The 25156-nt window shown below is 36.2% G+C and overlaps 1 protein-coding gene across 1 annotated transcript; it reads left to right on the forward strand.

The window, feature by feature from the left end:
- Nucleotides 1-550: 550 nt before the first annotated feature.
- Nucleotides 551-23304, forward strand: LOC113051992 (multiple C2 and transmembrane domain-containing protein 2). Its single transcript, XM_026216211.1, has 23 exons — nucleotides 551-682; nucleotides 5063-5591; nucleotides 6735-6797; nucleotides 7649-7769; nucleotides 13266-13408; nucleotides 13507-13583; nucleotides 13661-13773; nucleotides 13878-13912; nucleotides 15535-15702; nucleotides 15869-15999; nucleotides 17781-17967; nucleotides 18130-18223; nucleotides 18325-18427; nucleotides 19119-19221; nucleotides 19309-19410; nucleotides 19779-19853; nucleotides 19947-20066; nucleotides 20893-21006; nucleotides 21264-21305; nucleotides 21408-21517; nucleotides 21647-21756; nucleotides 21887-21984; nucleotides 22493-23304. The coding sequence occupies exons 2-23, from the start codon at nucleotides 5148-5150 to the stop codon at nucleotides 22559-22561; spliced, it is 2622 nt and encodes an 873-aa protein (XP_026071996.1). The 5' UTR covers nucleotides 551-682; nucleotides 5063-5147; the 3' UTR covers nucleotides 22562-23304.
- The last annotated feature ends 1852 nt before the right edge of the window (nucleotides 23305-25156 follow it).

The raw sequence follows: 25156 nt of genomic DNA on the forward strand, positions 1-25156 counted from the left end.
TTGCTTGAAGTTATGCATATTTTGTTAGGGTCGGAGCAGATGTCTCATTGGCCTAGTTCCGCCTATCAGATGCAAGCACTCTTAGCGACACGGCCATTGGCTAGAACTGTACTGCTTGTGTGAGGGTGATTGACTCCGTTCAGGGCTTATCTTCACTGCTCTCACGGCGGGATTTTATACAGTTCCCATATACGTCTTAGCTGACGTAATGTTGAGTTACCGCCTCGAGAGGGAACGTCTCCGGTTACTATCGTAACCTCGGTTCCCTGAGAGGCGGGAACGAGACATTACGTTAGCCGCCGTGGTCGCCGTTTGATCAGCTGTGCTAGCGTTCAGTCGTGATTCTGACGTAATTTTCGCGCCCATGCATTTTATACTGCACGCTTACCCGCCAGTATTTGCATGCTTCGCGTCAATTGGCCAGCTGTCCCCAGCTGGCGTTAGCCAATAAGATTTCAGTGAAAGTGGAGAAGGGAAGAGTTCCCATATACGTCTTAGCTGACGTAATGTCTCGTTCCCGCCTCTCAGGGAACCGAGGTTACGATAGTAACCGGAGACGTTCTGTCGCTCATCTCAAGTCTGGCTCATGTAACTAGAATAGGAAGTTCGTGAAAGCACTGCTGTGAACACATGGGATGTTTTCTCTTTGGTTTAAAGGAAATGGATTAAACCCTGAGCCCAGGTATGAATACTCCTGATACAAGTGATTTATTCAAATGAATGTCTATATATTCAAATAAATGAACACGAAATGTTTCAGCGTTGAATCATCTACCTGTCCCACAAGTAAATGTGCATGCCGTGCTTTTAATACATTTTTGTGATATTTGCAATGCGTCTTGCCATTTTTCTTTACCATGTTTTGTTAAGACGCCTCTCTAATTGTAGCTAAATGCTGCGACAAATACTGTCATAAATAATTAATCATAATGCATGTGCTTCAAGTTAACTGATTCATAACTGCTGCATTTTTCACATTTTTAGTTGTCACTTTGCAGACAGTAATAGGTCCTTCTTTGTCACTTTGCAGACAGTGTTAGATATTTCTTAGTGGAAGGGAATGTTGTTTCATTGTTTGTGTTGTGGGAGGAACAGTGTGTTATTTTGTGTTCAGTAGGAAAAGATAATAGTGATGATATGTTCCTTTGTGAGCTAAAAACTAAATTCTTTTGCTTGGAATTATCTTATACATTACCTTCTTTTAACAGAGCATTAGAACAGGTTTCACATGAAAAATAATTGGTCAGAATGTGTGGGAACCAGACACATCCTGTACTATATTTGAAAACGCACACCGGTTGATCCTTTTGGCCTGAATTCAGAAGAAATTCTTTCACTTTATATTATCATTAGTGTCTTAACATAGCAACCATGCATGGAGGAAACTGAACAAACTCAGGTATGCAGATGGATTGTAAATATCATATGGCATTGCTCTGACAGCTGCATTTGTCTTGAGACTCACTCACAGCTGGGACAGAGCCTGACTGTATGTAAGACTGTAAGTAAATGAAGTGATAATATTGGACCGAACAGACAGAGGAAGTGTGTTTGAAGCATTATAAGAGCCGCTTGGATGCCATTTGGACCGCATCACATTAACGGTTAGCTCAAACCCAACTTTTACGACCAGCTTATTTGCTTAAAAGTTAATGATTAAATGCAGTTTGAGTAAGTGGTTGTATCTCATGCCTAATTTTCTTGATGTTGGTGTGTCTGTTGTGCTCCACCAACAGATCTTCTTTTATTGGTTGCCATTTGAAAGGTTTTCAATGTTATGTAACATTTAGGATTTTTGAACACTGATTTCTTAGAATTAGCATTTGTACAGAGAGATTTGTTTATGATGTTATGTTATCGCTAACTGCAAAGTGAAAGTGTTTATGAAATGTGATGCAATTTGGGGTATTTTTTTCTGAAATTTGATTGGAAAATATTGCAGTTATTATGACATTTAGTTATAGTTCCTCAAGTTATTTTAATGGTTTTATGTGAGTTCCTCCAAGTGTCGTCTCAAATAATTAATTGTGCAAGTCTTCAATCTTATTGTTCATCTTAATCAAACTATTTAGTGTGATAAGTAATTTCGACACTGATCAAGAATTATCTGTGGTTCCTCAAAAACCACTATTGTGGTTAAATATTGATTTTTATATATATATAGGTAATATTTACCCTGCAATTTCCTCAAAATGGTTAGTTGGCTGTAATCCACTATATCAGACTGTATTTGGAGATGCATCACAGACAACTTTAGTTTTTGAGTAAGATTTGTAGTATATTTCAAATTTGTCATGTAAGCATGATATCCTGAAACTTTAAACCACAGGTTCATGTTCACGGTATTTAAATCCATAAAAGGATTATGCAGCTTTTGCATTTTAAAAATATTTTATATATATCTCTTCACTACATGTATGGCATTACTCCATAAGTAGGAACTTTAATAATAAGTGCAGATTAAAGGATTAGTTTTCAAAATGTTATACTTTCTAGTTCCCAAGTGTTTGTGCATTTGAAATATTCTGGTATGGTATTATTATAATTTTTTTCTCTTCCTGGACTACAAGCTTTGCTACTGTAAGTGGTTATAGGGTGTTGTGTGTGCTCGCTTAAAAACCCAAGTCAAGAAAGCCCCTCCCAACTTCTTTCTGTCAACAATTGTGACGCGGGTGACTTTGAAGCATAATAGCAGATCAGTCACTCATCATTTGCATCATTCAGTTTAATACTTCCTTGGGGCAGGTTTGTTTAAATGCCTAACCGTATGAGCAATAATAATAGTGACGCTTGCCTTAGTAAACACGTGGGTCTCTTCTCCATTTTCACTGATGTGTGAATAAAACCCTTGATGTGTACCTGTAATGTCAAATTATGCTTCCACACAATGACCGAGGCTTGAATTACAGCCACAACATGTTAGGCCTGTTTTAAACAGATGAAAAAAGACTTCAGAGGAGAAATCAGGGCTTAGGCCTATATGACACTGTGGACTGTGAATCATAATGCAGATTTATCGAAGTCTAACATATGTTCTTGATTGATCGTCTCTGCTCAACTGAGAAAGTAACTGAGAAAAAAAATCAGTATGTAAGCATGGCAAATGTTTGATCACTTATAGATGATTAACATATCTTGCACATTATTTAAGAAGATGTTTCCTGGAGCCTCTTGCAAATCATAATTGGATCTCAAGAAGATATTTACAATATTTTTGTATATTACTGTATATATGTGAGTGTGTATATGTGTTTAAGTAATACTGTTCTGCACTTTAGATCACCAAACACTAATATAAGGTACAATTTATAAATACAAATAAATCTTTATTGGGTTTTGTGAAATGATAATACTCTAAAACACAGATGTCATATCCTGCATAGCATCTTTTTTAGGCAATTTTCTGTCAGCAACATAAAAAAATTAAAAACCTCAGGCATTTTGTTTTTGTTATTTATTTAAAATTTGCGTAGATTAAATAATTTTGGAAAGTTAGATATATAATAACCTGTCTAAAAATACTTTATATTGATAAGGCATGCAGCTTTAATGAAATCCTGTATGTTTGTATGAACTGAAAGACCACATGAAATGTTTGTACTTTTAAAAATATATATATTGGTCAACCACAGGAGCATTTTAAAGGAACTAGTAAAAGAAAAGTTGTTCAGATGGGGATTAAAACTCATAAGCAATGGTAAAGAGTTACAGGATCTAAGACTAACACAATTAAACTAATTTAAAATCAATTTGTATGAAAGTGTAGAAAATGTTTGGTTTAAATGGTTGAATAAGTTACATAAATGAACATGCACATCGACACGTGTCAGTTTAAACAGGGTTTATTGACATGACAGTCTGCTGATATTAACAGTGTTTAAGGTCATCTGACGCAACCATTTTTCCTCAGGTGAAAGCAAGCATCTTTTCATATTCAGTTGACTTAACCTGTTAATACTAGCAAGCCAGTGCATGTAAACCTGTTAGTTTTTTACTTGGCAGGTGCTTTTATCCAAAGGGGAATCCATTTGGGGAATACAACAAGTGATGTACGATAAGATGTAAGTAAGACACTTGGTTGAAAACGTGATTTTGTCTAGTGTAGGTTTTTAAGCAGTGGGGTTACCCGAGCCTGCTTGAATGCAGTTGGAAAAATGATGATGATGATGTTGATGATGTGTGTGAAGTGTGAAGGCAGAAGTGCAGGGGAAATCGCTTGTAAGGGAGATGTGAGGGGAACGAGTCTTGAGGACAGGTGCTAGCGTGGTTCGCTCTCCTCTTTATCTTCTGTAAGGAGAGAAGATGGTCAGCTCAGCTGTGTGAGTGTTCGATGTGAGTTCCTGGGTGAGTGGAGCCGAGAACTGACTTCTGACAACTGACTTCTGACTTCTGATGGGTGTGGTTTTGTTTGTGAAGTAATTAGCAAAATTGTCATCAATTGAAACCTTAGGGTTCATCTAAATGAAACTAGCAGATGGGTTGGTGGTGCAGAGGAAGGAAATGATTTTAGACATGCAAGAATTTGACCAAGATGTTATCTGTGATGCACATGCGTATAAAGAAAGATTAGGTCGAGTTGGTTGCCTGATTTATGGGTGCCTGTGGTCAGCTGCAAGTGGCTTCTCAAGGTGAAAAAGTAATTTTTTTTTGGGGGGGGGGGGGGTGATACTTTCATGCCAGTGAAACGACTCCTCTTGAATACACAGCTTAAGCCACTTGAATGAATACAGCTGCTACACCTTAATAGTAATTAGACCAGCAAAGCTAGCACGCAAATGGCTTGAGATCGGAACTATGCAGTATGGTTTGCCACTAAAGTGCAAATTAAATGGTATCATAAAAGCTTTCATTCCTACTCCCACTAATACCAGTTCTCTTGTTCATTTATCTGTGATTGATCAATCTCCTCCACTTTTACTGCCATTGTAAGACTAGGAACACGTGCTATGAAAATAGTTTTTTGTGTTGACTTTAAGCTGGATTTGCAAATGCAGATGCCCACTTTAATCATGCCATTGCAACAAGTTTGTGTTTAATGTACGTTCTCGTATTGTCCTTACAGGTCTTGGTCACAAGCCAGCTCTAGTGTGTGAGAGAGAGGCCTTTACGACCAACTAGTGAAATTCACACAATCCAACACCCTTCTCATGGAGGACAAAAAGTCTGTGGTGGACAGTTTGCGCCAAAGAGCCAAACACTTTCGTTACTCGCGGGTTGGCAGCGACAAAAGCCCCGACAAGCCAGAGGTGAGCGAAGAGCGTTTGTTGGACCAGCGGATGAGCACATCTGTCATGGACGTCCTGCAGAGGAGTCGGATGTCCTCCCTAAAAAGCCCCACCCACCAACAGCCAGCTGACCTCGGAACATCCCCTGGCTGCAACAGTAGCCCAGACTCCCCCTTCAGCTTTACTCTGCGAAACAAAGAGGGCAGCCCCAGCCTCTCTGATTCACTAGACTCGACCGGCTGGCTGTCGCAGGAGTCAGTCACTGATGCCCCATGTGAATACAACTTCTCCAAGTCCACAGATGAGATGGATCAGGTGCTGCGTTTGAGGGACACGCAGCTTCCTTCATCAGAGAGCTTGGCTGAGGTAAAACGTGCCAGGGATCAAGATCTTTCGGTTGGGTTAATCATCAAGGGAGGGAGGAAGTTTTCTGCAACTCTCCCTTTTTATGGGCACCATCTAGCAAGATTGTGTTACACGAACCAGTTTGCATTTGATGCTTTAGGTGAACTTAGTACTTCCTTATGTTCATTTCATTTTTATTAACTGCATGTTTCATAAAGGTCACTAAGAAAACTAAAGTTTTTTTTTGGAATGGATTGCAGTTGCATGCTTTTCTGGTAGCTTTCACTGCATTGGCATGCTATTAGTATTCTAATTTAAATGGAACATATTTTAGGTTAGACAAGGGAAATTTTTTCACCTTGTTCTGTTTTGCCTACTCGCCTGCAAAGCGCCACACTATTGTGTAATGCACTTCCTCTGAACATGAGAGATTGATCACTGCAGGAACGTGCCATGTAATTTCAAAGCCCAAGAATGTGGTATCACTCATTTAGAGCGGACTGGTGGTTCTCCATTTGTTTAATATGCAAATGACCAGCCGGGAAGTGTCATGCTACCTGTTTGTATGGCACCAAAAATAAACACACAAGCGGAGATCTCTCGTGGTCAGGTGGAGGTAGATGCTTTGTTAGTTATGCAATTCTGTTGCATTGGTCATCTTTCACATAGTAGAGGTATCATAGTGTTTTTGATGCTGGGTAGCATGCGAGAATATTTGCTTTTACAGGTGAGTCAGCTACTCATTTTTCAAGGTGATTCAGTTTGCAATATTTTAAACACTGAATCACCTGATGTTGAACAATTTTTCAGTAAGCAAGGAAAACCCTAAACTTTGCTTTGTTTTTAAAAGAACATGATCTTTGAAATGATTTTAGAGTAAGCTCATTTACAGGTGTATTATACCTAAGTAACTAATGTTTCCTAGCAGTGGAAACTTTAATTCCACAAGTTCTTTGTTAATGTGGCTTAGCATTCATTCTCTCTCTGGGGTTAAGGAATTTTTAATAAAGATATTAAGAAAGATGATCTTCAGTGTTATTCTAGAAATATGTGACATTGAATCAGGAGTCGCCAAGACAAAATAAAAGAGTTTTTGAATACTAGAGACCGACTTTGGATAAATGAGGAAATCTCTTTACACCATTGTTTGTGTTTGGGAAACAGAAGCCGCATTTCAACCGAAATGATTCAGATATGTTCTCCATACATGACAACGAGCACAATAATGTAAGTATTCACATGTTTGCTTTGTGCATGTTTGTGTTATTTTGTTGTGTTGCATTCAGCGGATGTTGTACTTTAAATGCCCCAATGGTGTTCTTTTCCAAAGCTTACATAGAAGGCTCAAGGTTTGCTTACTGAACATGGGAAAGTTAAATAAAACAGCATTTTACCATGGTAGTTCATGGTGCTCCCTAATACTAGTACTTTTTATTTGGCAAGTTAACAAATACTTACAACACAAAACTTGTACATCCTAAAGGAAATAGCAGTGCATTTGAGGTTGCAAATTAATAGTTGCTGTTGCATGTTGTTGTTCTGTGTAAAGGAAATGCTGCTGTACTGTTTTATGAAAGCCATGCTATCAGCATGCATCAAAAATGTAATATGAAACTAATAATGCAGTTTGGTATGCAATCAGTGTACGCTACTTTGCAAATGTTCTTTTTTTTTTTTAAGAAGTAGATACTTTAACAAGGATAAATTAAATTGATCAAAGGTGGCAGAAGCATTGATCCCGCATATTCCATCGCATTTTTTAAGAAAACCTGCCACAAAATCAAGGATTTTTGCCCGCAACAATCACAAAAATAATCTGCGTTTTTCTGGAGGGACTGAAAAAGAAAGTGCGTGTGTTATGATGTAACTGGCCAACACTTCTAGATTTTTTCACTACTTTTAGGTTTTTATGAGTTCACAACTGACAAATTTAAAAAAAAAAAAATAGTTTTAATTATAGCATGTCACACTGCTGTCACTGCTCGACATGTCAAGTCAACTACCCAGTTATAATGTCCAAATGACCCGTATAAAAGCTTCTGTTATTGTTCTCTAATTTGTTTTATTTTGTAAATCAGATTCTGGACATGAAGACAGAATCAGCTGGAGTGAATGAGCATCAGAGGCAAGCTCAGAGAACGTATCTGCTCACTATATGCCTGAAGGAGGGCCGTGGACTGGTCATTCGAGACCGCTGTGGTAAGTGTCAAATATCTGCGAATAAACACAATACACCCTGAAACACTACACACATCCTCCATTTTTAATAACAATCAGTGGTTTTTGTATTAGTGCTTATTTGTTAAAGGTGTACCCATCGCTGGGAGTTAACGCAGCCCAGTAAAATGTGATCCACTGCATGATTATAGTGTGTTTTTGCCAATATCAAAATACTTCCTTCCTGAGTTTACTGTGTGGAGACAAATGTAAATAAGCTTTCAAAACACTGCTCCGTTTGTTTGAGCGACCTAACATGTCCACTAGCGAATTATCCAGTAGCAGGGGTTTAGGGCAGGACTATTAATTATAACCCATTTAGCAGGGAATTGACTAATTCTTTCTAATGAACAGAGGGTGGAAGCACTTTGTTCTAATCTTTATTTTTGCAATTTTGTTCAGTACCAGTAGTGGCATAGAGATTAAATAGCACACTTCACCTTTATTTATATTAATTCATTCATTGATTTCTTTATTTAACCAGTTTAAGAACTTATTGAGATTAAAATCTCTTTTGCAAGAGTGACCTGGCCAAGAAAGCAGAAAGAAATAACATAATATATACAAGTTTACATCATAACACAAAACACAAATCAAAGATCACAACAGCAATTCACCAAAAACACACAGCTTGTTAAAAGTTGCTTAAATCCATGTAATGATGGAAACACGCTTTAGAATGTTTTCAGTTTATTCCAAGCCAAAGTAGTCTTTTGAACGAAGATTGTAGCATATCTCTGATTTAGAAAAACTCAGAGACGAATAAGACGAATCAAATATGAATAAAAAATTAGAATATGAAACTATGAATGCTAGCAAACATTTCAACTGGCTTTGATCATGTGTTACTAGCCTTTAAATAAATTGTATCACTCTTTAAAGGGGTCATATGACATTGCTAAAAATAACATTATTTGGTTTATTTGGTGTAATGCAATGTGTTTATGTGGTTTACAGTAAAAAACAAAACAAAAAAAAACCTTATTTTCTACATGCTGTACATTTTTCCTCTATGCCCCGCCTTCTGAAACGCGTCGATTTTTACAAAACTCATCTGGCTGAAAATCGAGATGCACAATGATTGGCCAGTTATCCAGTGCATTGTGATTGGCTGAATACCTCAAGTGTGTGACGGAAATGTTACAAACCTTAACATACTGTGATGCAGTCTCCCAGCATGACGAGACAAAACCAATAAAACCCATTACAAACAAGGCATTTGTTGCATCCAGTGAGGACATAATTACTGATTTTAATGACTTATATTGTAATTTTACACGTTGCATTTCGTATTGTATTGCACAACATAAACATAAAACCATGTCTGCATTTGTGATCGGAGCAATGACACACAACAAGCTCTACTCTACACTGCTCAAAACTCATGTTTGAATCATCAGTGGCAAATTCTTTAAATATGAAGACGTACTTACAGGCTGTGAATCAGAAGCGCCAGACTGTCCTTGAAAAGTTGGAATTGCCCCACTTTATAGAAACAGCCTTTGTGCACAGACGGCATTGTAGGCTACTCTTCCAGGATCGGGAAACAGTCCTCTGTAAAATGCGCTGTACACATCTGAATATTTGGGTTGAACTGTTCTGGAACAGTTTTGTAAATACAACTTAACCACTGATTTCTAGTTGTGTTCTCTTATGGAAGACCAAACAAAGTCGTTTCGCATTCACAACGAAACACAGCTTCATCACAACATGGGGGCGGCGCCAACAATACTACAGCGAGAATCAAAGTTACGGCTTCTTTCTTTGCGTGAACATTTGGGTGGCATTATGCTAATCTTCCCACACAGTGACATTTGGAGGTGTGTTTAAATGAGGCATTTTAGGAGGGCGTGGACTAAACAAAAGAATATCTCTTTGGGTTTGAGACTTTTTTCAACTTTAGGGATCTTATCTATGCACAAACAGCTTGTAACACTCCAAAGAGAAAGGAAAACTTGCATCATGTGACCCCTTTAATCACTCAGCTTTGCTCTGGTTGACTGCATTAACACCGGAACGTGTGCATTACTTTCATACTTTCCTCAACATTCCTCCCAGCACATTCAATCCTGTCTGCAGCCACACCTGCATAGATGCAAGAAACACGTTTAACCTTCAAAGCACACTATTGACTTTACTGGCACATGAGGCACTCGTCTAAGACATGGAAAAACACAGACAGGTGGAGACTAGGATATGCATTGGCATACTTCCTCTTCCCCAGTTTATTTACTGCTTTTTATTGTGTCTGTATTGCGTCATTGCTACGTGGCTCATTAAACAGTCTTTTTTCCTGTTTATAAGTCTGTGTATTTTGCTGTAACTTCGTGACGTTTTCTCAAGAAGGTGACACCAATCTTAATTGTTTTTCCTTTAGAAAAAGAATGTTGGAAAGATTATCCTTCTGTTACTGACATTTTTCCTCTTTGTTTATTGGGTGTTTTCAAAGGTGTTTCTATTATATATTAGAGCAGCTTGAGACATTACAGTCAGTATATGCATATTATATTCAGTGTTTGCACACATGCCTTTATTGTAGATGATATTTGCACATATCATATTGCAGCGTGAGTTCACAAGTCAACGTGAATTGCTGATTGCAACTCATTTTACTTTTGTAATGGATATCAATAAACAGGATATTCAAATATATACTACAGTACAAAGGTTTGTTTTGCCATCAGTGTTTTTGAAATAAGTCTGTTATGCTCAACATGGTAGAATTTATTTGATCAAAAATACAATGAAAACAATAATATGGTGTGTTATTATTATTACAGTTTAAAACTACTTGTAATAATTTTTCTTCCTGTGATCCAAAGCTAAATTTCCTATAGCCATTACTCCACTCACTGTAATAAATAAAATTTGATTTCAGATTTAATAAACATTTATAACAGGTACTGATAAATTAAGCAAGTATTTAGAGTTGCTTTTGAATTTTGTTGCTTTTAAAGTGATAGTTCACCAAATAAAGGGAAAATTCTGTCATCATTCAAACCTGTATGAGTTTCTTTCGTCTGTTGAACACACAAAAAAACTTATTTTGAAGAATGAAACTCATACAGGTTTTACAACAACTTTAAAGGAGTAAGTTGATATGATTCATTAGGGTCTTAATGAAAAGTCTGTAACATAGTTTGGTTAAAATTTCTCAGTGGAAGTGTAAAACTCTTTTCAGAGCAAGCTGATTTGTAGTATTTTCCTTTAAATGTTAATTAGCTCTGCTGACCCCGCCCCTCTATTCCACCACTCTTTAGGGACAATTTACTTTATCCTTTACTTTAGGTGAAGCTGGATTGCGAATCATTTGTGTGAATGTAGTCACATTTAGTTAGATCGAGGCGCAGTCCCTTCAAAACCAAATGTAATCCACTGCGTCTTCAGCGTCTCAGACGCCGGGAGTAAATGACGACTGCTGTGTTCATTATTACATCCAATATCAAAACACCTCAATCGCTTAGGAGTCATTCTTGTCTACAGCAGGGAAACAATGGCGGACTGATGACGGCTCACTCAGGGCGGGTCTAAGTTAAGACCCCAGTCCAGTCTGTGCTGAAACGCTACTGTCAATCAAACTATTGTGGGAGGGGCCTGTCTGTGTGATGTCTCAAAGACATATGAATAAATGAGATTTCAAAATAAAAACACTGGGTGGATTTTTATCATCATAGGGTGGTTGAGTACACACACTGCCAACACACACTTCAGTTCAAACAACTTGTAAAAGTGCATGTAGCATCCGATGACCGAATCTTCATTTTTTTTGGGTGCGCTATCCCTTTAAGCGTGGTGGCTGAAGGGGCAAACCAGGCAGTAACTGAAGACAGGACTTGTCCAGACTTACTACATGCTGCCCTCTACTGCTGCAACAGGGTTATTTTCCAAGCTGTAGTTAGCAAGGTCAGGTTTTTTAGTATCACCTTTACAACATTGTTAAAGGCCCATTTTTATAGCAGTGGACTCTAACAGAAGCTTTTCTTTCTCTTTCAAAATGATAGTCTTCTCCGGAAACTGGTTGGTTTTGTCTCATGCACTGATGTTGCACTCAAGTATCAACCACATCCTTGTGAGAGGCAAACCCACACACATGGCTAAACTAATCAAAGGGAAAAGGATAGGGACTGCACTTGTTTGCAAGTTTTAATAGTTCACTGAAAGGTTATGAAAGATGTTATCTGAAGGAACACCATGTTTATTTGACGGTGACAAATGAATATATTGGAAATGACAAATGTTTCAAAATCGTGTTTAGATACAAATTTTCCAAGTTTGCTATCTTTGGTTTATACGCTTTTGACATGTTTTTGATTAGTAACTTAAGTGTCGATGGTCATAAATGTCATGTGATCTAACATTCAAGTAAAATGTTTTATCATATTTTGTTTGCACATTGAGTGTAGGAGTCTTAATCATTATTTTTATGCATGTTTTCAAACGTGAAGACAGATTTTTATATGATTTTTGAGTTATTATTTAGTATACATTTTGATATTTCCTTGGGGTTATTCCTTTTGACATTTCAAGCTGAACTAACTTATTGTGCCACAAAAGGTCAAAATGTATTCTCCTCGTGTAGGTCTATGGGGATCCTTTCTGTGATGTCATTTGCTGTTTTATGGTTTTGTTATGTAACAAAACGGCCTGCTTGTTATACTATACTGACCTAGTTTGGTGCACGTTTGTTAAAATATTAGTAATATTTTAAAGCAAAGGGTTCTTTCTTTAAGAACCATTGTTCATTTTTTATTAAAAAATCTAAAATATGACTTGCTTATGCTCACCAAAGCTGCATTTATTTGATACCGTAAAACAGTAATATTGTGGAATATTATTACAATTTAAAACAACTGTTTTCTATTTGAATATATTTTAAAATTGAATTTTTTCCTGTGATGCAAAGCTGAATTTTCAGTCTTCAGTGTCACATGATCCTTCAGAAATCATTCTAGTATGCTGATTTGCTGATCAAGAAACATTTTTTATTACTATCAATGCTGGAAAATGTTTTGCTACTGAATATTTTTGTGGATGCCGTGATGCATGATTTTCTTTGATGAATGAAATGAAAAAAAAAAAAAAAGTAGAGTACTACAGTAGAGAAGTCTTCGTGGTAGAGATTTTTTTTAAAGCCATTGCTTATGAGAATTACATTTTCTTTTATTTCTATATTAGAAAATAGAAATGAGCCCCTAATATGCAGAGACTAGCTAAGAAATATTGGTGACACTTTATTTTAAGGTGTCCTTGTTACACATCACATGTATTTACTATTATAATAACAATTAATTATGAATAATTACATGCAAGTAACCCTAATCCTAACCCTAACCATATAGTAAGTACATATAGTTAATTAATATTACATAGAACTTAAATTTTTAATTACATTGTAACAAAGACACCTTAAAATAATATGTAACCAAAATATTTAAGCAAATTCGCAGATGGTCAGTAAAAAAACTGCTTTCTCCATAGGCACAAGTGATCCGTATGTGAAATTCAAGCTGGATGGGAAGACCTTGTACAAAAGCAAAGTGGTGTATAAGAATCTCAACCCTGTCTGGAATGAGTCCTTCACCTTCCCGATCCGTAACCTGGACCAGAGACTTTTCATCAAGGTACAAGTTTACTTTGCTGTGGCATACATGCATTAGCTTTCACATCACGCCGAGATACCTATAGGTAGATGACACACTCCCATTCATTGATTGTTCAGGTTTATGATCGAGATCTGACAACGGATGACTTCATGGGGTCCTGTGGTGTTGAGCTGAACAAACTGGAACTTGAAATGTATGTCAATTTGAAATGTTTGTAATAAAGGTCAAACCAGAAGTGTGGTTTCTGATGCTTTCGTTCTGTCTGTTCAGGAACAGCGAGATGGTGCTTGCATTAGACGACCCCAACAGCCTGGAGGACGACATGGGTGTCATAGTCATTGATATCTGCTTATCTGTGAGGGACAGTAAATACAAAAAAACACGTAAGCAACTTTATGAGTTTAAAGAGTTGGTTAGTCCAAACTAACTAACTCAACTAACTAAATGTTTGTTGCTTATGTATTCACATTATTTATTTCTATTGCGAAGAAATGGGCCCAAAGGACAAAAAGGAGCCTCATGGTGAGATGGATTAGATTTAAACTGTCTAATTCATGAATTTATCCTGTAACAATATATTCGAAGCAAATGATCCATAAAACAATGATCCTGCTGTTTCATCTGGGGCCAGTCTGTATGTTGATCTGCATGCAAATAACACAATGACATTCAAAACTAACCTAATTCACAATCAATATAACAGTGGTTCTCAACTTTTTTTTTGCACTTCAAATGTTGACCCAAAAGTTTTTGTATTTTGATGGTTTCCTGCACTTGGCAGCCAATAGTTCACCACAGAAAGCACACTGTGGTTGGCACAAACCATGTTTGTTTTCATTGCAAGCAACTTTTAATTATTATTATTAGTCTGGGTCATGGCTTCTTGCGTAATGTTTTTCATGTTTTTTGTGAATGATACCATGACTCACAAACTGTCCGTGCTGGCATCAGCCTAAAATGACTTGCTTTTACCAAGTGACTATAGAGTATAATTGGATTCATGACCTTTGATATCATCAAAAAAGGATTAGTTCATCCAAAAATGAAAAAGAAACCATAAATGACTCACCCTGAAGTCATCCTAGGTTTAAATGACTTTATTCTTTCAGACAAATTCAGTTGGAGTAATTTTAAAAATTGTCTTTGATCTTTCAAGTCGTTTGATGGAACTCAAGGGGTGCTGAACTGTATCGGTCCATGAGAAGTTTAATAAAAAGCGCTCCACACGGCTCCGGGGGTTGAACAATGGCCTTCTTTAGTGAATAGTTGCATTTTTTTTAAACATGTATCCATATTCAAAACATAATAATCACTTTAATCTAGCTTGAGCTCACAGTTGTAAAGAAGCAGTTCCGGGGGAATGACTTTGGGGAGGTCAGCTTTGTGTATGCGAAACTCAGAAGTGATGCACATAGAAACTCAGCGGAGAGATCAAAGCAAAACGGCGGTCACTAATTAGAAGCACAAAACGAGGATTTGTAAATAAGAATGTCGGAGGATTTCAATATAAGCCAAGAGGAGACTTGTTTTCCTTTGCTAAAGTAAGGAAACTTGGCTTCCTTTGCTCTTGTTAACAAACATTGGTTTTCATGAGACTCACCGGTGCATGCACAGCGCTGACCTCATACATCATTCCCCCAGAACTGCTTCTGTTTTACAACAGTGAGCGCAAGCTAGATTAAAGTGATTATTATGTTTTGAATAAGGATATTTTTCTTTGAAAAAACGCATCGATTCACTACAGAAGACCTTTGTTCATCCTCCGGAGCTGAGTGAGACACTTTTTATTAACCTTCTCATTGACCAATGCAGTGCATCAAACAGCTTGAATGATGAAAGACAATTTTTTAAATAACTCTGATTAACTCTTATGAAAGAAAAAAGTCATATGCAACTAGGATGACTTCAAGGTGAGTCATTTCTGGGCTAATTTTTTGGGTGAACTAACCCTTTAACTTATTTAGCTGGGTAACTATGCTTGAATATATCATGCATTTTATTATTTGCACTTACTATTTTTCTTTCCCTGCTGTCTGAACAGAACTGCAACCCACTAAAGATAGTTGAGTACCACTGTAATATAATCCAGAAACTTAACATAAGAGTTCTCGATATCACATTGCAGTATTCTTATTGATCCTCAGGGAAGTTCAACAGAACATAACAAACGTCTCACGGAGTCTATGAAGAAGAGTCAACTCTGGACCGGCGTATTTACCATCACTCTGGTGGAGGGGCAGGGCTTACCACTGGAAGGACAGGGGGACGTGTTTGTTCGCTTTAAACTCGGAGATCAGAAATATAAAAGCAAGGTTTTTACTGAAGCATCAAGTTGACCTGTTTATCTCTTCACTGATGTAGTTATAAAGTCCTTAACTTAATTTAAACTTTAGAATTAATTAGATTAATTAGATTAAAAAGCAGCAGCATTGCAGCTTTTCTGCAGCAAATGCTGTAAGTTTGTCTTCATCTTCACAGAGTCAAGGGAAGAAGGTCAACACACAGTGGAGAGAAAGATTTGACTTCTTCCAGTTCCCTGATGCGTCCAGCCTTCTAGAGGTCGAAGTGATGGGAAAAGAGGGCCGGAGAAATGAGGAGTGTTACGGACAGTGAGTTTATGAGCTTTTTGAATGACTTCGAGAATGTCTAACATAAGTTTTATTTACAGAAGTTGTCGTAATATAAATTACTTCTGAAAATGAATCTTATTTCAGTTTACAGTAAGGTGCTGGAAGTGAAAGCAACGGCAAATGAATAAGTGTTAAAAATAAAGTATCACTAGAAGACTTTTTACCTTGTGGCAGGAGACTAGTTTTATAGAATCCCTGTAAAACTTTCCGAAGTTATACAGTATCAAATATTTCAACTCCTGCCATGAGCAAATAAAACCAGTAAAGACACATTGCACGGATACTAGGATATTTATTAGTTTGACTCAGCAAAGATTCATTAAATTGATCAAAAGTGACAAAGACTTTTTGCAAAGTTACAAAAAAACATGTTTTAAATAAACATTGTTCTTTTGAACTCAATATCGTCAAAGTATCCAGAAAATAGTTTTTTCGCAGAAATGTTAAGCAGCACAATTGTTTTCAGCAATGATAATAATAATTACAAAAAAAACTTATGGGTCAGTAATATATATATATATATGTGTGTGGTTTTTTTTCAACAAGGATGCATTATTTATAAACTGAAAATAAATAATGTTTATGGTATGTTTATTAGACAAATGCTGTTCTTTTAAACTTTATCAAAAAAAAAAAACAAAGGTTTCAACTGTTTTCAGCATTGACAATAATCAGTTTCTTTTTAAGTCGCTGGGGTATATTTGTAGCAATAACCAAAAATACATTGTATGTGTCAAAATTATAGATTTTTTATTTTATGTCAAAAACCATTAGGATATTAAGTAAATATCATGTTCCATGAAGATATTTTGTAAATTTCCTACTGTAAATATATTAAAACTTAATTTTTTTATTTTATTCCAGATTTTCAAATAGTTGTATCTCGGCCAAATATTGTCCGATCCTAATTAAACCATGCATCAATGGAAAGATTATTTATTCAGCTTTCAGATGTTGTAAACATCTAAATCTCAAAACATTTAATCTTATGACTGGTTTTGTGGTCCAGGGTCACATATTACTTTGTTGTGAGCATAAGAGACTTCTTTCAAAAATATTTCCATCTCTAGACATTTTTAAAAGTAGGTCCACAGCAAAACTTCATGAATTTCACAGATCAAATATTTAAAAATTCTATTTTTAGTAATTAATATGAGGTTTATCAGAAACACAAATACTGTATTTTCCGGACTATAAGTCACACTTTTTTTCATAGTTTGGCTGGTCCTGCAACTTATAATCAGGTGCGACTTATTTATCAAAATTAATTTGACATGAACCAGGAGAAATGAACCAAGAGAAAACATTACCGTCTACCGCCGCGAGAGGGCGCTCCTGTAGCCTACACGGAAAACATAGAGCACCCTCTCGTGGCTGGAGACGGTAATGTTTTCTCTTGGTTCTTGATTCTAAATAAATGCGACTTATAGTTCGGTGTGACTTATATATGTTTTTTTCCTCATCATGGCGTATTTTTGGACTGATGCGACTTATACTCAGGTGCGACTTATAGTCCGAAAAATATGGTACATGTTTGCTTGTAAATGTTCAGATTGTGTAAACCTGTGTACATTGTAATTATGTTTTGTTTGAAATGATAGTAAACAATACTACGCCCCAAATGCTGTCAATAGAGCTTAACTGAATCAAACCTGGAATATTTAACTCAAAAGACTTTCTCAGGGAAAGAATGTCCTGTTTGTAAAGATGTCTTGCTGGTTTTGTGTTCAAGGCCTCGTGTGTCTTTGTGCACATTACAGGTGTGAGATCGACTTGTTTGGGTTGCCATCTAATAAATCCACACTGTTTACACCTGAGCTGGTCCCGGGCCGAGGCAGGGTGGTGTTCCTGGTCACTCCCACTCCCTGCACTGGAGCTTCCATCACGGATCTCATCGCCCCTCCGCTGGAAGAGCCTCATGAGAGAGACAATATGCTGGTTAAATATGTATGTTAAACTGATGACTCCACCACAGTGCTTCCTCATGCATGCTACAGAGTGCAAACTGCACATTATGGAATAAAAAAGAAAAAAAATAATGTGTAGAAAACAGTATTAAGTAATAACAAAATGAAGTCCTGATCTCTCCTTTTTTTTTTATCTCGGCAGAGTTTCAGGAACTCGTTGAAGGACTTGAGAGATATTGGTTTTCTTCAGGTTAAAGTGATCAAGGCCACTGACCTCTTGGCGGCTGATCTAAACGGTATTAGATGTTATTTGTTGATTACACAATAAACTTTTTAGCCGTGAGCATGGGAGTGAGCATCAACAACCACATTCACTGGATCTTCTGTATATTTTTAGGAAAGAGTGACCCATTTTGTGTCCTGGAATTGGGAAACAACCGGCTGCAGACCCACACCATTTACAAAACCCTCAATCCTGAGTGGAATAAAGTCTTTACATTGTCAGTATCACCATAACTTTATTAATGTAGGCTACTGTTCAAAACTTTAGGGTCAGTAAGATTAATATACTTTTTTTTTTTTTTAACCAATACCAAGAAAGTTGTTGGTCACAGTAAAGACATTTATAATTTATAAAATAAACTGGTTTATTTAAAATTCTTAAAATGAATGGTTTAATGTAAAATTTAATTTAAATAATTTAAAAGGTAATGGTTTATAAAATGAAATAAATGTATTTATTTATTTTAATTTTTATTTAAATAAACACTGTTCTTTTGAACTATATATGCATCAATGAATCTTGAAAAAAAATGTATCGTCATATCCAGAATTTTTTTGTGTGTCTACTATGATGATGATAATATTTCTTAAGCATCAAATCAGCATATTTGAATGATTTCTGAAGGATAACGTGACACAGAAGATTGAAAATTCAGCTTCATCATCAAATGAATAAAGTACATTTTAAAATGTATTAAAATAGAAAACCAATTTGTTTTAAAATGTAATATTTTTCAAAAATATTACTGTTCTTACTGTAAGTAAATGCAGCCTTGGTGAGAGAATAGAATTCTTTAAAAAAAAATTTTTAAATCATACAAACCCCAAACTCTTGAACAGTGATCAATGTGGACTGTGTATTTATTTGAAATGAATAGCGAGATGTATTTAATTTGTCTTGATGAGCAGCCCAGTAAAAGACATTCATGAGGTTCTGGAAGTGACCGTGTTTGATGAAGATGGAGACAAAGCCCCAGATTTCTTGGGGAAGGTGGCCCTTCCTTTACTCTCAGTAAGTGCGGAAAATTGACATCTTAATTGAATTGGAATTGATATATTAATATGTTTGCATTTTGTTTAATATTTTATATTTCAACAGATACGTAACGGTCAGCAGGTTGCTTGTCCTCTAAAGAAAGAGAATTTGGGAGGACTGTCTAAAGGAGCCATAGTACTGGAGCTGGAAGTCATTTACAATTCTGTGAGTCTTGACTGATGACAACTAAGAGATTATGTTTTTATTCAATACTTTAATATTATCAGCCAAGCAGAATATGACAATAGTCAAGTCACATTTCATTATATAGCACGTTATACAATAAACAGCTTCACATTCACGTACATATATAAATATCAAATAGAAAAAATAGTGTTCATGTTGATATGAAACAAATTTAATTTCAGCTATAAAGCAGCACTACAGAAGAAAATAGTGTATACATTATTTTGTATACTGCATTTTCAGCACCTGATGTTCTGTATATTATTGTGTGTATAAAGTATTCGAAAATATTTCAAATGCTGAGATACTGGCTGTTTAATAGTTTGTTTGTTCAATGCCTCGGCCAGATCAAAGCAAGCATCAAGACCTTCACGCCGAGAGAACAGAAGTTTATGGAGGACGATGCCAAGTTTTCTAAGAAGGTATGACGTTGAGTTGGGTAACATCCACACAGAAAAAAAATTGTTAGAAAAAGTAGGAGCTACTAACTATCTATCGAACTACCGAACCAACAGGTTCTTGCCAGAAATGTTGTTCGCGTGAGGAACATTTATCGTGCCGTGTGTCACGTTCACCAGTTCATCAAGAGCTGTTTCCAGTGGGAAAGTGTCCAGAGGAGCGTCATAGCGTTTCTGGTGAGACCCATTTTTCATTCATTCATTCATTCATTCATTCATTCATTCATTCATTCAGTAAGTCAAAGTCAGTAAGTTTAATTTAATTTGGAAAGCTATACAGATGCTGGGTTACTTTTATAGCAGCTTACCTTACAAATAAGACTCATGGTGCTAGATGGTGTCCAACGGCAATAACTCAATACTGTGGCTTTATTATATTCAAACAATCTGGTATTTGCACAGTGTTCATAAAAGGTGGGCCTGTTTCAGAGAATACTATGTTCAGTACAAAATGTACCGTTTTTTTTTTTTTTGAGTATAAGTCGCATCAGTCCAAGAATACGTCATGATGAGGAAAAAAACATATATAAGTCGCACTGGACTATAAATCGTATTTATTTAGAACCAAGAGAAAACATTACCATCTACAGCCACGAGAGGGCGCTCTGTCTTCAGTGTAGACTACAGGAGCACTGAGCAGCATAGAGCGCCCTCTCGTGGCTGTAGACGGTAATGTTTTCTATTGGTTCATGTCTCTTAGTTCATTTCTCTCGGTTCATGTCAAATTAATTTTGATAAATAAGTCGCACCTGACTATAAGTCGCAGGAAATAGCCAAACTGTGAAAAAAGTGTGACTTATCGTCCGGAAAATACGGCAAATACTTTTAAGTACCTTTTTTAATCTAGTGAAACTTTTTATAGTTAGTCATGTAACTTTACTCACATCTACATTCTTGAGCTGTTAAGAGAAGCATTGGGATAATGCAACTGCATGACACATATGTCACCCTTCATTAGACTCAGTCTCCACGAAGCCTAAATCCTGCACGTGTTTTCCTTCAGGTCTTTGTTGTTACAGTGTGGTACTGGGATTTCTACATGCTGCCCCTGTTCATGATCCTTTTCTTCGTATGGAACTATCTCCAGATCGCCTCTGAGAGAGCCACCAGAGACCTAGTGGGTGAATTTTGGATAAACTGCACATCTTAGTAAAACTTGTGTTGCCTTTGATTGCTGAATATGAACCCGAGCAAGGATCTAGTTTCATTGATTTGATACTGACTAAATGAGATATACTGACATGAATTAGCAAAGACTGCATATTTATGATATGTGTTGTTATCTCAAGATATAATTTAATGACCTTAATTTTTTAATGTTATGTTAACTTTCATTTTAAGATGATGTTTAAAAATAAAGCCTTTCCTTTGCAGGACACCGTGGAGTTAAATGAAGAGGAAGATGAAGATGAAAAGGTATAATTCTTTCCTATTCAGAACATCACTCGCATTCATTTATTCCAGTAAATAAGCATGACATCTCATGTTCCTGGTCTTTTGAAATGTTTCTTCTTGTAGGAATCTGAAAGGAAAGGTCTGATGGAGAAAATTCACATGGTTCAGGAGATTGTCATTATGGTCCAGAACCTTCTGGAGGAGATTGCATCCTTTGGTGAAAGAATAAAGAAGTATGTGTTGTTTTCAAATGAATGCATGCACATTCCCACTGATGCACAGGATTTGAACGGATAAACTTTATGGAAAGATGACAATGACTCACTGTAAAACTGCAGCATCTTTTTTTTCTTTCTCCGTAGTACATTCAACTGGTCAGTGCCGTTCTTGTCTAATCTGGCCTTCGTGGTTCTCATCATGGCTACGGTGATCACTTACTTTATTCCAGTACGCTACATTGTTTTATTATGGGGTAAGACAACAGCTCTGTTACTCTCTAACAATGGAATATGTTTTTCTTTTTTCAAATCAGAAAAATGTTGAACTCGAAGCAAATTCTAGACCAATACTGAAGTTCCTTGACATTATGTTCATTTTTTTAGGAATACATAAGTTCACAAAGAAACTGCGCAATCCATATGCCATTGAAAACAATGAGGTGATGGATTTCCTCTCCAGAGTGCCTTCAGATGTCCAAATGGTAATTACCACAGAGTTTAATTTAATTTAATTTTTGTAGTGTCAGGTAAAGTTTCCGGAATGGTCTATAAACTTTTCAGCTTTTTTTTTTATATATAAAATCCTGTAATGTAATATTTTTTTCTGTATGAATGAGTCTATTGGATAAATTGATATACAATTAAATTTAAATTTAGTTTTTTGTCTGTTTAATTTGCTCAGTTATACCAATATAATTTGAAGTTCAGCATACAAGTTTTTTGTCAATTTTAAAATGAGATTGCACACATGAAAAAAATAATTGAAGTTCTTTTATTCTACATACTAATATTTGACACAATAATGAAAACTTCTCTTACTTACCTCAGACTTTGCAATGCAGTGGTTTAAGAAGTTGAATAAGGTGAAAATTCGGTGCACCTAAAAACATTTGATGTGTCTGAAATTGGATGACTAAATGCTCTGTCTTTTCTCAGTTTGCTCATTTGTCTGCAAGCCTTTCATGTCTTGAATTCTTCTTGTTTGTTCAGGCACAGTACACTGAACTGAGCACCTGTAGTGCTCACAGTCCTAACAAGAGAAGAAGAGCGTCTCCATAGACACTACACAATGAAAAGGCTGGTTTCCTGAGAACATTCTGTGAAGAGCCTTTGAAGGTGCCAGGACTCGACGGCCAGGGAATGATTTCAACATGTACTTAAGAAGGTGAATTGCAGTTGATCTGTGTATTTTATACAGAAATCATTCCCATCAGATGGTCTGGTCTTACTGCTGGGTCGTGCTGACGCACCGTGCTTAATAACACAGAGACACATAACTTTCCGTACAGCTGCAGATCTGTTGCATTGAGGGATGAAGAAACGTATGGTTCCAGTATATATCTACAGATGCAATGGCTAAACGACACATCATGTACAGTATGAGTGCAATACAGTGTAATGGCTTGCTAGTTTATACTTGATGCAGTTCTTTATTTTGTCTTGTCAGACTAGTAAAAATATGTTTTTGTAAAGTCTTATTCTATACAAGCCACTTGAACTTAACTACACTATGTAATACACTATGTAAAAAACATAATGTAACATAAATATTGTGGTTTACTTTTATTTTGTACATAGATTGTTTTAATCTGTCATTTACGTATTAATTATTGCATCTGGGAAAAAATCACAATGCATAAAACTGAATATATTTTAAAGTGCATTTGACAAACTCTAGGTGTAAAAAAAAAAAAATACATTCTCCTGTAAAGTTTGCCTTTATGTGCAATATAAGGTTCTGGTCATGGCTTTGTTGCTTAAGAGTGGTAATTGTAGATTAAAAAATAAATAAATAGCAAATACACTTCCGATTCATTTTTTACAGATTTATTTAGTACACAAGTTTCACAATTTGAGTTGAATTACTAAAATAAATGAACTTTTACATGACATTCTAATTTATTGAGATGCACCTGTATAAAGAAGAATGTAGAGAAAGCAATGTAACCCTTTAGATTCCTCACACAATGGTTGTTTGAGAATATTCAGCCACATAGTGGCAGTGTTTTCCTTTAATGGGATCCCATCATGCAATTCAGTCTTTGCACTACTGATATATCCGGCTATTCAAGAAAACATAAAGGCAAATGAAAATCATAGAGTGCTGAAAGGGTGACATATATCTGCAGGCCAATACACTGAAATGCTGGAACTTCTGGTTCCATTGTTCCCAAGTTAATTCAAGTTTTATTCTATGATATAAAATACAGTAATATTAACACAGTCATCCCTACATTACTCATTAGCTTCAAAATATCTTCTTTTGTACTCCACAGAAAAGAGAAACTCTTACAGGTTTAAAACAACATGAGGGTGAGTAAATGATGACAGATTTTTCATTTTTAGATGAATAGACAGCATTGAGTCTCAGCATTATGTTGTTTATCGCACTGCAGTTTGAATCCTGAATGTAGCTCATACACTTCTATTGAAAATACACTGAATACTAGTACACCCGTTCACATTTTCGGTGAAAATCGGTCTCTCAACACCATGTAATTGGCCCATCTTAGAACTATTTTGGGTTTGAAACTCTCCCATTCTGTTTGGATAATTACAGGGCATCTGTGTAAGAGCTGAAGAGCTAAGAACGACAGTCTAAAACAGTCATTCCTCACTACAGATACGTGGAGTGATGTACAAATAAACTGGACACAATAGACTGGTCAGAAACCCTTATTTTCTCCCTTTCGGAAATCTGGAAATCCTTTTAGAAAACCACCCTTTATAAGATCCTGTGAGCATTTAACCATTAGCAGACGAAGAAAACCTCATATCTGGCCTCAAAAATGGATCACCAAAGATCAAAATGATATACACGGTGACAAGATCATAACTATCATGCCTCTGAGCAGTCTGAAACAACACGGTTAATCATGAGGAACAGCAGGATATTGTTATACCAGGCAGATAGAGGAGTAAAAAACAATATTAACAAATTATATATACAAATAATATTAATAATGATATAAACATGTTAATATACTAATATTAATTGAAATAAATGATCATTAAAAGGTTATTTATAACACCATTAAGGTCCTATATAGAATTTTCAAAGCATGGTTCTTTATGGAACCCTATAAAAAAGGGTTCTATTTAGCACTCTTTTGTTTTCATGGCCACTGAATATTTATTTATTTTTTTATTTTTTTTTTTGAAAAAAGTAAAAAAAAAAAAAAAAGTCTGGATAACCAAACAAGTTCCTTCAGTCTACTAGGTATTCATCTTGAAATATTACTTTTTTTTATGAGACTTCACTATTATTGTGAAAAACAATAGCAACTGAAGATGTGGATTGGCATAGCGAAATATCTGAAGTGGCGTTTTTTTGCTCTTTGTCTAAAGCCTGACAAGTAAAGACATTGAAAATAAAACATTAACTAGGGAAAGATTCCATCTGCGGTCTTGTGTATGAAGGGAGCTCCAAAGCGGCCCCTAAAGAGCCCAGGAACAGCCTCCTTTCCCTCGGTTTCCTCACAGGACACACTGGGTAGCAGATGGGGCTTGATTCCCCGAGGAGGAAATAACGGAGGAGAGGATGATGGGGAAAGGAGGGGTCCAAACACCTACAGCATTCCCCTCTCCTCTGCTTTTCTCCAAGATAAAGGAATCTAGGCCAGACACGTGGAAGAAAGAGAGAGAGAGAGAGAG

The sequence above is a fragment of the Carassius auratus genome, chromosome 32 (assembly GCF_003368295.1).
Source record: "Carassius auratus strain Wakin chromosome 32, ASM336829v1, whole genome shotgun sequence".
Taxonomy (NCBI): domain Eukaryota; kingdom Metazoa; phylum Chordata; class Actinopteri; order Cypriniformes; family Cyprinidae; genus Carassius; species Carassius auratus.